At 38.1% G+C, this 15,283-nt stretch overlaps 1 protein-coding gene across 3 annotated transcripts in view; it reads right to left on the bottom strand.

Annotated features, from left to right (window-relative positions):
• CCDC141 (coiled-coil domain containing 141) overlaps positions 1 to 15,283 on the bottom strand; it is a 189,364-nt gene that overhangs the window by 12,592 nt on the left and 161,489 nt on the right. For 2 of the 3 annotated variants that reach the window (XM_024766671.1, XM_024766679.1), the window contains exons 18-21: positions 13,729 to 13,869; positions 12,836 to 13,024; positions 8,448 to 8,631; positions 5,427 to 5,536 (exon numbers count right to left, since the gene is read on the bottom strand). In XM_024766671.1, coding sequence (XP_024622439.1) covers positions 5,427 to 5,536; positions 8,448 to 8,631; positions 12,836 to 13,024; positions 13,729 to 13,869 — 624 coding nt within the window. Of the gene's footprint in view, positions 1 to 2,701; positions 2,708 to 5,426; positions 5,537 to 8,447; positions 8,632 to 12,835; positions 13,025 to 13,728; positions 13,870 to 15,283 lie in introns of all 3 variants that reach the window. The other variant, XM_024766687.1, reaches the window with a different exon arrangement.

Below are 15,283 nucleotides of genomic sequence, written 5' to 3'. Positions count from 1 at the left end.
GAGCAGCCATGAGGAGGAAATGACTGAAGATTCTGATGGAGAACAAAGTAGGAAATTCAGAGTATTTAGACAAGCAAAATGTTTGGGAGACTCATGAAAAGAGGAAGGTAATATAATTGAGTATGGTAAAGAAAAAAAACAATTGAGAACAAACGATGCTTTGTGGGTGGTGATATTTTGCTCCTACAGTTCATGGGGCTCTGTTTTAGTCATGGAAGTAGAGGGTGTTTGCTAACTGCTGAGGAGCCAGTGTAAGAGCTTTGAAGACTTTGTGAAGATGAAAGGAGCCACAGGTACACGAAGTGACAGGACACCAGTTTAGGATGAGGTTATAGGGCAACAGAAGATACTCTATACCACCTGGAATACAGGCATTAGATGGGCCTTAAAGAACAGGCATGCTTCTCAAAGTGTACATGTTACACCAACTTGGAAGATTTGGGGAGACATTTACTGGGGAGATTCAGCTTTTACTCCCAACTCTAAAAATTAAACTGGTTTGTATTACTGGATAAATTACTCTGCTTTAGTACACACTTGATACCTAATTCCAAAGTGGAACGTAGATTGGTACAACCACTATGGAGAACAGTATAGAGGTTCCTTAAAAAACTAAAATTAGAACTATCATATGATCTAACAATCCCACTCCTGGGCATATATCCAGAGAAAACTATAATTCAAAAAGATACATGCCCCCCAAATGTTCACTGCAGCACTATTTACAATAGCCAAGACATGGAAGCAACCTAAATGTCCATCGATGAATGACCGGATAAAGATGATGTGGTACATATATACAATGGAATATTACTCAGCCACAAAAAAGAATGAAATAACACCATTTGCAACAACATGGATGGACCTAGAGATTATCACACTAAGAGAAGTAAGCCAGACAGAGAAAGACAAATATCATATGATATTACTTATATGTGGAACCTTAAAATGAACTTATTTATAAAATAGAAAGAGGCTCACAGGCATGGAAAACAAACGTATGGTTACCAAAGGGGAAAGGGGGGTGGGGGGAAGGATAAATTCGGAAGTTGGGATTAACATATACACACTACTATATATAAAGTAGATAACCAACAAGGACCTGCTGTATAGCACAGGGAACTATACTCAATATTTTGTAACAACATATAAGGGAAAAGAATCTGAAAAGGAATACACACACACACACATTCAGTTATATATATACAAATGAATCACTGTGTTGTACACCTGAAACTAACATGATATTGTAAATCAACTAAACTTCAATAAATAAAATAAAATAAAATAAACCAAATTGGCAGTTGTGGAAGGAGTACTAGATTTTGAATTACAACTAAGTTCATATTGCAGACCCACCACTACTGAGTGTGGGTCCCCAAGCAAAGCACTTTTACCCTCTCTGAACTTCACTCTAAAACAAAGAAAACAACATCTACCTTATTACCATTACAAGGTTATTTGGAAATCACTGAGGTAATATTTATGAAAATCCTTTGTAAATCTCAAAATGCTAAACAAATAGAAAGGATTATTATCACTGTCTCAGCCTTGACAGGGATTTCTGGGTCTGCTTTTTAATGACCCCCTGCAAAAGAGAGCCACAGAATCAACCTTAAAAACATAAAAACCATACATGTATGCTCTCATAGAAACATCTGTAAAGTGTTAGCAAGCATCATTTGACAGGCTTTTTGTTTAGGCCGTAACTTGTAAGGGCAATGTTTTTTTTGTTTTGTTTTTTAATTAAAAAAAATTTTTTTAACATCTTTATTGGAGTATAATTGCTTTACAATGGTGTGTTAGTTTCTGCTTTATAACAAAGTGAATCAGCTATACATATACATATATCCCCATATCTCTGATGCCCATTTCTCTTGCCAAAGAGGCCATTCCTCATTTTTATGTCCACCCAAACCAAACTTTTTTGGGCTATTGAATGACTTTTTTTTTTCTGTACCAATCCTTTGAGCATTTACTACAAATGCCAAAACACTTTCGGGAGAACATATTTTCAGCAAAGCATAGTGTTAAATGTTGTGTGGGATGCTAAACTGAACGGGGTTTCCTCAGGTATAATCAAGGAGAGAGGCTGGGATGATCATGGTAGTTATATGGGATGATTATGGTAGGAAGGAACACAGGAGCTACAGCACAGTGATCCCCAAGCTTTTTGGTACCAGGGACCGGTTTCGTGGAAGACAATTTTTCCACGGACTGGGGGGTGGGGGATGGTTTTGGGATGATTCAAGCGCATTACATTTATTGTGTACTTTATTTCTATTTATTATTACATTGTAATATTTAATGAAATAATTATACAACTCACCATAATGCAGAATCAGTGGGAGCCCTGAGCTTGTTTTCACTTGCCACTCACTGATAGGGTTTTGATATGAGTCTGCAAACAATTGATTTATTAGGTCTCTGTGCAGTCAAACCTCTCTGCTAATGATAATCTGTATTTGCAGCTACTCCCCAGCGCTAGCATCACTGCCTCAGCTCCACCTCAGATCATCAGGCATTAGATTCTCATAAGAAGCGCACAACCTAGATCCCTCGCATGCGCAGTTCACAGTAGGATTTGCGCTCCTATGAGAATCTCATGCCACTGATCTGACAGGAGGCGGAGCTCAGGCGGTAATGCGAGCGACAGGAAGTGGCTGTAACTACAGGCGAAGCTTCGCTAGCTCGCCCGCACTTGCTCCTGCTGTGCGGCCCGGTTCCCCTGCGAAGTGACACAGCTAAGGAAGTAATTGTGGAGGAGGCACTATTTGGGTCTGGCTTTGAGAGATGAACAATTTAGGTCAGAGAGGTAGAAGGTCATGCACATGAGGTATAGTGGCCCGCCCTTACCCATGGAGAATATGTTCCAAGACCCCCAGTGGATGCCCGAAACCATAGATAGTACCAAACGTTATATATATGTACTATGTTTTTTTCCTATACATACATACTTATGATAAAGTTTAATCTATAAATTAGATTGAGTAAGAGATTAATTAAAATAACTAATAATAAAATATGATAAGTATTGCAATATACTGTAATAAAAGTTACATGAATATGGTCTCTCAGAATTGAAAACTTATGAATTGTTTATTTTTGGAATTTTTCATCTAATATTTTCAGACTGAGGTTGTCTTCAGGTAATTGAAACTGAAGAAAGCAAAATTGTAGATAAGCGGGAACGACTGTAAAAGTTTAGAAGCAGGAGACCTGGGAATGTCCGGTAGGAGACCATGAGATAGGAACCTACAATGAATGTAGAAGCACAGTGGTTTGGAAAGACAATCGGCCCCAGAACATTGGAAGGCCTTGAGTCTGAACTTTATCTGGTAAACAAGGAAGAGTTTGTAGTGAAGTGTTCTGAATGTAAAAATGACACTAGCAGGCTCATCTAGCAGGAGTGAATAATTAGGAGGCTCCTGACTAGTGCAAAAGAGAATCCAAGTGATAGGTTAGGAATAAGAAAGAGAGGGTTCAATGTTGACTCCAGGGGTGTAGAAGGAAGGGGGAAAGTGGAAGGGGGCAGAGGGAGTAGAAACAGCTTTCAGTAAGAATAGCCATGAAGGTGAAAAACTGGAAAGGGCTATCACTTTAAGAGAGTCGATTTTGTTTAGTGGAGTTCACTTGGAGATGTACAGCATAAATGGGAGGGATGCTGTAGATGACAGCAAAGAGTCAGAGGAAGCAGCCATTTTCAGGCTGCGTATCAGAAATCAGAAGAAACACATCCTCAGGGGGTGGGGTGAAGGTGGGGAGGAAACGATTAATGCTGAAAAAGATAATACAAAATATATGGTGCATTCATACATTACTGGTGGCATTATAATTGTAAAACATCTATGAAAAGCAAAGAATTTTTGTGTAGGTAATAATACAAAAGAAAGAAAAAAGCTTCATGTACAAAGATGCTCACTACAGTGTTATTGAAAATGGTAAAGAATTTGAAAAATCTAGATTCTCAACCAAAGGAAAAAGATAATTTGATTGGGTGCCCACTGAATTAAAAGCTTAGCAAACCATTTAGGGACTTCCCTTGTGGTGCAGTGGTTGGGAGTCTGCCTGCCAATACAGGGAACACAGGTTCAAGCCCTGGTCCGGGAGGATCCCACGTGCTGCAGAGTAACTGGGCCCGTGTGCCACAACTACTGAGCCTGTGCTCTAGAGCCCACAAGCCACAACTACTGAGCCTATGCACCTGGAGCCCATGCTCCACAGCAAGAGAAGCCACTGCAATGAGAAGCCCGCGCACCAAAATGAAGAGTAGCCCCTGCTCGCCGCAACTAGAGAAAGCCCGCGCGCAGCAACGAAGACCCAGCACAGCTATAAATAAATAAATAGATAGATAGATAGATAAATAAATGAATAAATAAGCAAGCTTAGCAAACCATTTTGAATGGAATGTCACTCAAATTTATGACATGGAAACTCATACAGAAAAAATAGTTGCTGAAGATAAATATAATTCTGCTCCAAGCTGCAAGAGCACCATTACGTCTCAATACCAACAGCGATCACAACAATAATCACAGGTGTCTTCACATTCAATCCTCAGGGCTATCCTGTTATTAGCTTCCTCTATTTCCTCCATTTTATAGATCAGGAAACCGAGACTCACGGCCATTAAGGAATTTACCCCAATTCATTCACAAATCCAATAACTTGGAGAGTTGGTATTCCTAGGGGGCTGTGTTTTATTCTAGAGCCTGTGCTCTTGATTACCTTGCCATTCTCTCTATCCTAAACAACTGGTTCTTTCAGCCAGTTCTGAAGACAGCACTAATGAAACCAGTTTTGACACAACATAGACAAAAACAATGTATATATACATATATATGTATACATATACACACACAAACATATATATATATACATACATTTCTCTCTTTTAACAAGATTTTACCTAGACATAGTCATAAACATATTTTCTCTCTATTTTTTTTACCATCAATTTATTTATTCCATGAAAGATGCCAATGATTAGTTTAATATTTCCATGAAGCTAAATGTTCAATGACTATAATACCTGAAGATTAGTTTTATTTTCTCCAGGGCCACAATTTGGAGGAGAAAAAATAACATGTTCATTATTTATGAGGGAAAACGTAAAACTACTTAATATAGACTTTGATTTTAATGGCACACATTTATCCTTTAGGATATGATCCATGAAAATATAAACAAGACACCTTAATAGTTTAGTCCTTATTCTCAGCAATATTTTTCTCTGCAGTGATGGAAAAGAAACAAAATTAATTATCAGAAACAACCATATAATTATGTTAGAAAGCTGTGAAACAAATGTGCACATTATGTCCCTTGAGAATTTCCGTTAGAACATCTTTGTACCAGAAGACACTTGATAAACACATTTTTATTTATATCACTTAAAAATACATACTCTGGTAAGAAGAAATTACCTTTTTTTCTTCAAGCTCTGTGAGAGAGCTACATAATTCAGTAACAGATTCAAGAACCTCTTTGTGTTTGGCCACTATTTTCTCAGCATATTTCTGCCCTTCTTCAAAACCTGGGGAGGAGAAGGGTTAAGTCTATTTTTAAAGCTCAAATCCTTAGCAGAAAAAAAAATCCCAGGCATTAATTGATCTCCCCAGTGTCCAGCATAAGGGCTGGTAAATAGTAAGTGCTTACTAAATACTTGCTGAACAGATAAATAAATAAAGGCATTACTGGAAAAACCAAGTATTCTAGAAAAATGGTTACATTTGCTGTGCCATGTCCCTCTTATATAACCTAAATAATGTTTCTATATTAATATTCTTAAAGCTCCATTCTAACCAGTTTTCTCCTTTTCAGAACATTCAGTGGTTCTTCACTACCTAGAAAAGTATACATTCAAGGCCCTCCATAATATGGTTTTAACCTGCCTCTCTCAAAGGTATGTCACCCTAATTCTCTCACATATTTAATCTCTGGACAAACTGAACCAGCAACTTTTCTCTCAAAACCCCCATAGCCACTGAGTATTCTTTTCTGTACTGGGAATGCCCTCACCATAACCCCATCTCTGCTTGACAAATCCTACCCACTCTCCAAGGTCTACCTGAAATGCCAACGTCTTTGTAAAAATGTTCTTAATCTTTCCCAACTGGATTTTACCTCTTCCTATTGGGATAATGATACAAATATCTATCACGTAGTGAGTGCTTATTATTTGCCTGTGGCTAGGCATTTTATATGCATTAGCTAACATAATCCTTCTCTGGTAGGTTCTACTGCATTTTCCAGATGAGGAATGCAGGCTCAACAGAGCCTTTTCAGGTGACCCAGACAATAATTGGAGGAGAAGGGATTTAAACTTGGACTACTGGACTCCACAGTTCAGACCAAACTAGAATTATACATTGTTATGGGCTGAATTGTGTCCCTCTCAAAATTAATATGTTGAAGACTCAACCCCCAGTATCTCAGAATATAACCATATTTGGAGATGAGGTCTTTAAAGAGTGATAAAGTTAAAAAGAGGCCATTAGGGTAGGGTCCCAATCCAACATGACTGGTGTCCTTATAAGAAGGAGAGACACCAGCAAACCAGGGGTGCTTGTGCACAGAGGGATGCCCATATGAAGAGGCAGCAAGAGAAGAGAAGCCTCAGTAGAAACCAACTCTGTGAGCACCTTAATCTTGGACCTCTAGCTTCCAGAACTGTGAGGAAATAAATTTTTGTTGTTGAAGCCACCCAGTCTGTGGTATTTTGTTATGGCAGCCCTAGAAAACTAATACACACATTTTATACCTTTCTCATTGCATTTACCATATTGTGATTTCTAGGTACAGACTGTGGATTCTTGAATGATGGAACTAGGTCTTATAAGTCTTTATATCAAGCACAGCTCTGAGTACATAATAGGTACTCAAATTTTTTTTCAGATAAATTTATTTGCATTAAAATTCTGGGTCCAATAATGCTATAAGAATTGATATACTATTTCTAAATTATCTTACCTGATGCAAATTCTAAAAAATGCATAACTTCCATACTGAACAGATGAAGACTCATGCCATTCATTTATTCATTCAGTGATTCATTTATTCAGCAAATATTTGTTAAGCATTTAGTATATACCATAATGCAGTGAACTCCCTTTTCTCAAGGAGCTTACACTCTAGTAAGGAGAGCCAGACAACAGACAACCATACAATATGTCAGTTGGTGATAAGGCCTTAGAATACAAACAAAGCAGGATGTGGGATCTTGCATGATGGGAGGGTAATGTAACTTTTATGGTGTCATGTGAGTACTTCCTGTGTGCTGAAGTTGAGTGGCACTGAAACATAGTGATTAAATATACTTCCCTTACCCTCAAGGAGCTTATGGTCAGTTGAGAAGACAGACAAATGGAAAGGTAATTATGCTACAGTGTGAAGAATACAATAACAGAGGAAAACATAAACCATCTTATAGAAGCAGAGCGCCTCCAGAATTTTTTAGTACACTTATATGGTAACTATAGTAGGAATGAAACATCACATTAGTTTTCTTTAATTTTTCAATCTATATTTTATTGTTCTTATGTTTCTACCCTTTTCTCTGGAAAATCATTAATAATTCATTCTCAGTAATTTGATGTTAGGGAGTACAGTATATATTGTTCCACAAAATTTTTATGCCTATCCATGGATAGTGCTTCCTGTAATAAGAGAAAATGTCCACCTGACAGCAGCTGTGGACAGCCAAATGAAGCACCTGTTGCTACCTTCCTTTGGGGCTAGATTTGCCCTGTCACTAGGAATTACTCTTGGTCTTGCAGTTAACAATGTCAGGGAATTCATGAAAGTTATTCCTTTGCACCCTCAAGGACTGTCAACCCCCAGGGGCCTTTTAAATGGGGGCTTCCCTCAGATAGAAAGACTTCTCAGACTGACAAAGTCATGGATAAGAGGAAAGCACAACCAGTGAGATGGTCGTTTGGGTTCTCCCATTTATTCCACAAGTGAGAGGAAGACAAGGGAAAATCTTCCAGCTCTTTCTCATATCCACAAACCATAACCCTCATAGAAGTGAGAGGGCTGTAGACCTCAGTCTTACCTTTCTACCTACTTTAAGTATAATATTATGGGAGCTTTGTATTTTTTTGAGGAATCACCCTAGTGGAAATTAGATTTTTTTGTCTACATAAGCTGAGTATTTTTCTGGTTTTATTACCCTGAAGATGAACAACAAGAATGGGGGAGAAAGCAGAATTTAGAAGGAGGGTTTACAAATGGTCATTAAAAATCCACAGGCTTCATCTCCTACAGCCAGGAGCTCCTTCCTCTATTCACTACAGTTCACTTTTGCTCTTATCTTTAAACTTTTCCTTGAATAGGTTGGGGTAGTGAGGACCCTGAGGGCTTGCCATGCTCTGCTTCCTGCTGGATTAGGTTCACTAGAGATGTGTTCAATAGTGAATCAGTGGATATCTTAAAAGAGACCTCACCATATAAGCGCTGAGCCAGGTCATTGATTTCCTGAATCCTTTCTTCTTGCTGAGGCACTGAGGGTTTGATAAACTTTTTGAACTGCTGAAGGAGAATCTCCACAGCTTCCTTGGTCTTGCACTCTGTGGAATATTTTCTAACTCTTACAACTGTAGCACTTGCGTCTTCATACCAAAAGTGACACTAAATTAAAATGGGACAAAGCATAGATTAAAGAGACACCATCCTTCCAAAGTTCTTCATTTTGATCACTGAAATATCAAATTTCAATTTCCTCAAACTTTATATTCACATTAGTGTGAACTCTTTAAGTCCTAAGAAGGAAAACATCACAACGTGATCATATACTTTTGCACTTGGAAATTAGAGTCAGGTAAGAAAGTAGAAGTATGGAAATCACTCTGATTTTCCTGCCTTCTTAGGTTTGCCTGAAGCATAATTCCTAAGAGGAACGTTGCAGACTTACTAGAACAGGCAGTCTAAAAAAGCATGTGGGAGGAGCTTCAAGATGGCGGAAGAGTAAGACGTGGAGATCACCTTACTCCCCACAAATACATCAGAAATACATCTACATGTGGAACAACTCCTACAGAACACCTACTGAATGCTGGCAGAAGACCTCAGACCTCCCAAAAGGCAAGAAACACCCCACGTACCTGGGTACGGCAAAAGAAAAAAGAATAAACAGAGGCAAAAGAATAGGGACGGGACCTGCATCAGTGGGAGGGAGCTGTGAAGGAGGAAAAGTTTCCACACACTAGGAAGCCCCTTCACTGGCGGGGACGCGGGTGGCAGCGCGGGGCGGGAAGCTTCGGGGCAACGGAGGAGAGCGCAGCAACAGGGGTGCAGAGGGCAAAGCGGAGAGATACTCGCACAGAGGATCAGGGCTGACCGGCACTCACCAGCCCGAGAGACTTGTCTGCTCACCTGCCAGGGCAGTTGGGGGCTGGGAGCTGAGGCTCGGGCTTCGGAGGGTCGGATCCAGGGAGAGGACTGGGGTTGGCAGCGTGAACACAGCCTGAAGGGGTTAGTGCGCCACGGAGGGCTGGGAGGGAGTCCGGTGAAAAGTCTGGACCTGCCGAAGAGGCAAGAGACTTTTTCTTCCCTCTTTGTTTCCTGGTGCGCAAGGAAAGGGGATTAAGAATGCTGCTTAAAGGAGCTCCAGAGACGGGCGCGAGCCGCGGCTATCAGCGTGGACCCCAGAGATGGGCATGGGACGCTAGGGCTGTTGCTGCAGCCACCAAGAAGCCTGTGTGCAAGTTTTTAGCACTTGTTATCAATGGTGGATTTGTTTCTTGGTTTGGTTGCTCTCTTCTTTCTTTCTTTTCTTTTTTTATTAGTTAAAAAATTTTTTTTAAATAATTTTTTATTTTAATAACTTTAAAATTTTATTTTATCTTCTTTTGTTCTTTCTTTTCTTTCTCCCTTTTATTCTGAGCCATGTGGATGACAGGCTCTTGGTGCCCCAGCCACGCATCAGGGCTGTGCCTCTGAGGTGGGAGAGCCAAGTTCAGGACACTGGTCCACAAGAGACCTCCCAGCTCCATGTAATGTCAAACGGCGAAAATCTCCCAAGATCTCCATCTCAATGCCAATACCCGGCTCCACTCAATGACCAGCAAGCTCCAGAACATCTAGAAACAAAAATTTCACTATTTGTATGGAAACACAATAGCCAAAGCAATCTTGAGAAGGAAAAACGGAGCTGGAGGAATCAGGCTCCCTGATTTCAGACTATACTACAAAGCTACATATGGTACTGGCACAGAAACAGAGATATAAATCAATGGGACAGGATAGAAAGCCCAGAGATAAACCCATGCACATATGGTCACCTTATGTTTGGTAGAGGAGGCAGTGGGTAAAAGATAGCCTCTTCAATAAGTGGTGCTGGGAAAACTGGACAGGTACATGTAAAAGAATGAAATTAGAACACTCCCTAACACCATACACAAAAATAAACTCAAAGTGGATTTGAGACCTAAATGTAAGACCAGACACTATAAAACTCTTAGAGGAAAACATAGGCAGAACACTCTATGGCGTAAATCACAGCAAGAACCTTTTTGACCCACCTCATAGAGAAATGGAAAGAAAAACAAAAATAAACAAATGGGACCTAATGAAACTTAAAAGCTTTTGCACAGCAAAGGAAATCATAAACAAGATGAAAAGACAACCCTCAGAATGGGAGAAAATATTTGCAAATGAAGCAACTGACAAAGGATTAATCTCCAAAATTTACAAGCAGCTCATGCAGCTCAATATCAAGAAAACAAACAACCCAATCCAAAAATGGGCAGAAGACCTAAATAGACATTTCTCCAAAGAAGCTATACAGATTGCCAACAAACACATGAAAGAATGCTCAACATCATTAATCATTAGAGAAATGCAAATCAAAACTACAATGAGATACCATCTCACACCGGTCAGAATGGCCATCATCAAAAATTCTGCAAACAGTAAATGCTGGAGAGGGTGTGGAGAAAGTTGGTGGGAAGTTGAGCACTGTTGGTGGGAATGTAAATTTATACAGCCACTACAGAGAACAGTATAGAGGTTCTTTAAAAAACTAAAATTAGAGCTACCATATGACCCAGCAATCCCACTACTGGGCATATACCCTGAGAAAACTGTATTTCAAAAAGAGTCATGTACCACAATGTTCATTGCAGCTCTATTTACGATAGCCAGGTCATGGAAGCAATCTAAGTGTCCATAAACAGATGAATGGATAAAGAAGCTGTGGCACATATATACAATGGAATATTACTCAGCCATAAAAAGAAATGAAATTGAGTTATTTGTAGTGAGGTGGGTGGAACTAGAGTCTGTCATACAGAGTGAAGTAAGTCAGAAAGAGAAAAACAAATACCATATGCTAACACATATATATGGAATCTAAAAAAAAAACAAAAAACTGGTTGTGAAGAACCTAGGGGCAAGATGGGAATAAAGACGCAGACGTACTAGAGAATGGACTTGATGGTATGGGGAGGGGAAGGGGTAAGCTGGGACAAAGTGAGAGAGTGGCATGGACATATATACACTACCAAGTGTGTGGTGGATGGCTGGTGGGAAGCAGCCGCATGGCACGGTGAGATCAGCTTGGTGCTTTGTGACCACGTAGAGGGGTGGGATAGGGAGGGTGGGAGGGAGGGAGACGCAAGAGGGAAGAGGTACGGGGATATATGTATATGTATAACTGATTCACTTTGTTATAAAGCAGAAACTAACACACCATTGTAAAGCAATTATACTCCAATAAAGATGTTAAAAATAAATAAATAAAAAAATTAAAAGCATATGGCACTAAAAAGAATCCAAGTATCAGCTAAAGGGAAGGAAAAAGCTCAAACACACAAAATCCAGCCTATGTAATTGAAATCATTTACAATACATGGATAAATTATTGCCCAAATAACACTCTAATAAATAAATTCTCTTTTAAGAATAAGATTTAGTGTATAGATTGAGGAAATATCATTTGAAGAATAGCATTTGACCTTTTCTTGATAGAAGATAGTCATATTTTCAAAGCACAGTGGAGAATTGAGAGTTTCTCACTGAAAATAAATAACTGTGACGGAAGAAGTGTCTGACCAAGGCTAGAAACACTTATGCTGAGTGAGAAATAGAAACACATGACTCTGTTAGGAGCTGGCTTTAAATAAGTGCCACAGAAGTACAGCGAACCTATACAACAGATATAGAAAAATGATCATTTCAATCCTCCTTAATGTGGTGTTACATCTAAAAGCTCTATTGCGTTAGTGGGAGAGACATTTTGTATCTCAGAATAATGGATTACAAAGAACGCTCAATAACTTCAAGTATAGAGCTTCTTCACTATGAAGTATGCCAATAATAACTAACTTGCTACATTTCATGTAATCTGTGTATACTTTGCCATTTATCCTCTTGACAAAAACAAAATAATATCAATAACAATTTTTGTACCTGAAAAATCCAAGTATCACCTTTCTCTCTAAACATTTTCAAATTCTGCGAAATAAATGTCATTTTTGAGTGTTTTAGCAGATATCCAGCAGTGAACATAATTCCATAATGGTTAAACGTATCTTGAGTTGATGTGGTTATGGAGAAATGAGAAAGTCTCATATGTTGCTGGTAAAAAGAGTAAATTAGTAAAACCTTTCCAAAGAGCAACTGGACAACACAATCAAAACCTTGTAACATGCATGATCCCCTTTGATCCAGCAATTCTGCTTTAGGAAATTATCCTAAGGATATAATCATGAAAAGAGGCATGATGCATGAAATTAATGACAATAATAGCCAATGCAGCATTGTTTTAAAGCAGCTGACTTATTTTTAAAAACAACATTACAACACAGATAACATTACAACAAGAAGAGGATACCTCTTCTATCAACTCCTGGAGATGCTCAGTCAGGTCCAAATTCTTCCTGTAATCTGTCACAACTTTGTCAAACTCATCCACATATTTCTGCAAATCCCTCATGGCTTCCAAAAGGACATTCACTTTATTATTTGGATAATTTAAGAAAAAAGTCTTATTCTCAACTTTTCCCATTTTCCTTTTCAAAGCCTGTGCAAAAAAAATATATTTAAGGACATTCAATTTTTATTTATGAGGCTAGTTAGTGATTAAATATTGAGGGAAAAACTTTTGTAGCTTCCTCCATTTAATATATTAAAATCATAATTATTAAAACGCATTTTGGAAAGAATAGGTTTTCTTTCAGATAGTTTATTGATTCAGCAGCAAACATAGAGAAAATTTACTACATATCAGGATCTATACCATAGTTTGAGAATGCTACTAATGATTTTTAAAAAGACAGTGATCATAAAATCAAATATTTTATTGTCCTCAGTTAGCTCACTGTCTCCCGAGAAAGGCACTCAAATAATCTAGCCAGTATAAGTGACAAGGGGCTGCAGGAACAGGGGAGGAAGGTCCTGACATAGGTGGGTACAAGGAAAGAAAGAGGGGGATGTATGTGTGTGTGTGTGTGTGTGTGTGTGTGTGTGTGTGTGTGTGAGAGAGAGAGAGAGAGAGTGGAAGGGGAGAGGCTGGGTAGATTTGGCAGAAATCATTTTGGAGCTGCTTCAAGAGATAAATCAATTAATTATGTATTTTACATGAAGTACCCAATTGTTATAAAAATTAAGGATGATCTTTTCAGTCCTAATGCTATAAAAAAGCCCAAGGGTTATCTAGAATTGAAATGCAAAATAATTTTGCAATAACTGCGGTAGCACGCACACACACACGTACTTTCTCATTACCTGTAATTTTTCAGCATACATATCTACTTGTTGAATTTGATATTTGAGAGCTTTTAGATTTCGAGCTTTTTCATTTTTCTTCGTGTAATTAAACTTCAAATTGTTGAATTTCTTTTTGATGTCTTTGAATGACTCTTTGAGCTGCAGTTCAATAAAAAGAAACAGGTGATTTCCTTAAAATGAGAACACTAATATTCACTTGAAATAAATCAAGATATCTACACTTCAAAATATTCATAACCTTCGAAATGTATCCAGAGTGATTTTCAGTAGAAGACAGGTCTGCTAAGTGAATATATAATGTGAATTTAAACATATCCCCCAAATATAGGTAATTATAAATTGTTCTTAGTATTTTTTGATTTGTAATTTATAATTAGGATTACAGTTACAGAACATCCTTTGACCTTCAAACAAGAAAGTTTTTAACATACGATAGATTTTAAGCAACTCTAATTTTCTTATTTGTATTTATTTATTTGACATCATTTTACAACTCATTCTGTTCTCTGTGTGCTAATATTTGTTCCATATTCCAATGCTCTTATAGCCATCATGAATAAATTTATTAAGCCTCCAAGGAGCTGTCCATGTTGCAGAGGTCAATGGAGTGTTGACATTTAGACCAAGGAGGACATTAGTGGGGTGGAAGAGGAGACCCAGTATGACAGTCAAAGGACTGTATTTGTCCAACACCAATTAAAAATTATTTTTCATGGGCAGTTTCCAGAAGAGATTTACTTCTTAGATATAAGCCATTAACTTCAGAGGTCCTTAAAAAATGGAATGTAAGGTGACAGTTGTTGCCTGTGGTGGCAATGCTAACTTGTATATAAACAGAGTGTATGGCTATACCCTGAAAACGGGGCATAGATGATGACTTTCTTAAGAACAAACAGTCCAACTTTACCAGTGAGCCAAAATTCTAAGCAGTCTAGTTCCATTAACAACAACCCTTTCTGTGCCCTTCTCCAGATTCAAGAAGGATAAACATATTGACAGGCAATTCACTCTATATTATCAGCAAAGAGAAGTACAGAGAAAATATAAACCGTCTCAGAGTATGTGGAAGCATTTAACAGCCAAGAATAAACAATGTCATGGTTGATGAATTTGAGCTATGACAAGAAAAGTCAGGAAGACATTAAAATTCTTTTCAGTTACAGCAAGTAAATTATTTGGGAGGGAATAAAGGCTGGGCACATGCTGGATTTTAAACTTATAATGCAGAAAAACATATTTGCCCCAGAAAATGCTTGCTTTCTCAAAATGCTTATTTTAAATTCTGCATATTGTAAAAACAGAACCGTGACCTTATCTTTAACATTTTCTGAAGACAACAATCTATAAAGCCCTAGCCTATTTGCATACATGGAAATTATTATACTGATGCAATTTTTGCATTTGCCACAACTCCACTTCATCAGTGTTGTTTATTTTATATGGTAAATGAAATAGGTGAGCATTAGCTTTAAATTATAAGCACAGAGACCATGTAAAATATTTAAATTGATAAATCAGTAATATTATAAAGGAGTGGAAAGAACTGTAACTT

The sequence above is a fragment of the Neophocaena asiaeorientalis genome, unplaced genomic scaffold, assembly GCF_003031525.2.
Source record: "Neophocaena asiaeorientalis asiaeorientalis breed wild unplaced genomic scaffold, Neophocaena_asiaeorientalis_V1.1 scaffold113, whole genome shotgun sequence".
Taxonomy (NCBI): domain Eukaryota; kingdom Metazoa; phylum Chordata; class Mammalia; order Artiodactyla; family Phocoenidae; genus Neophocaena; species Neophocaena asiaeorientalis.
This window is presented reverse-complemented; position numbering and strand designations above follow the sequence as displayed.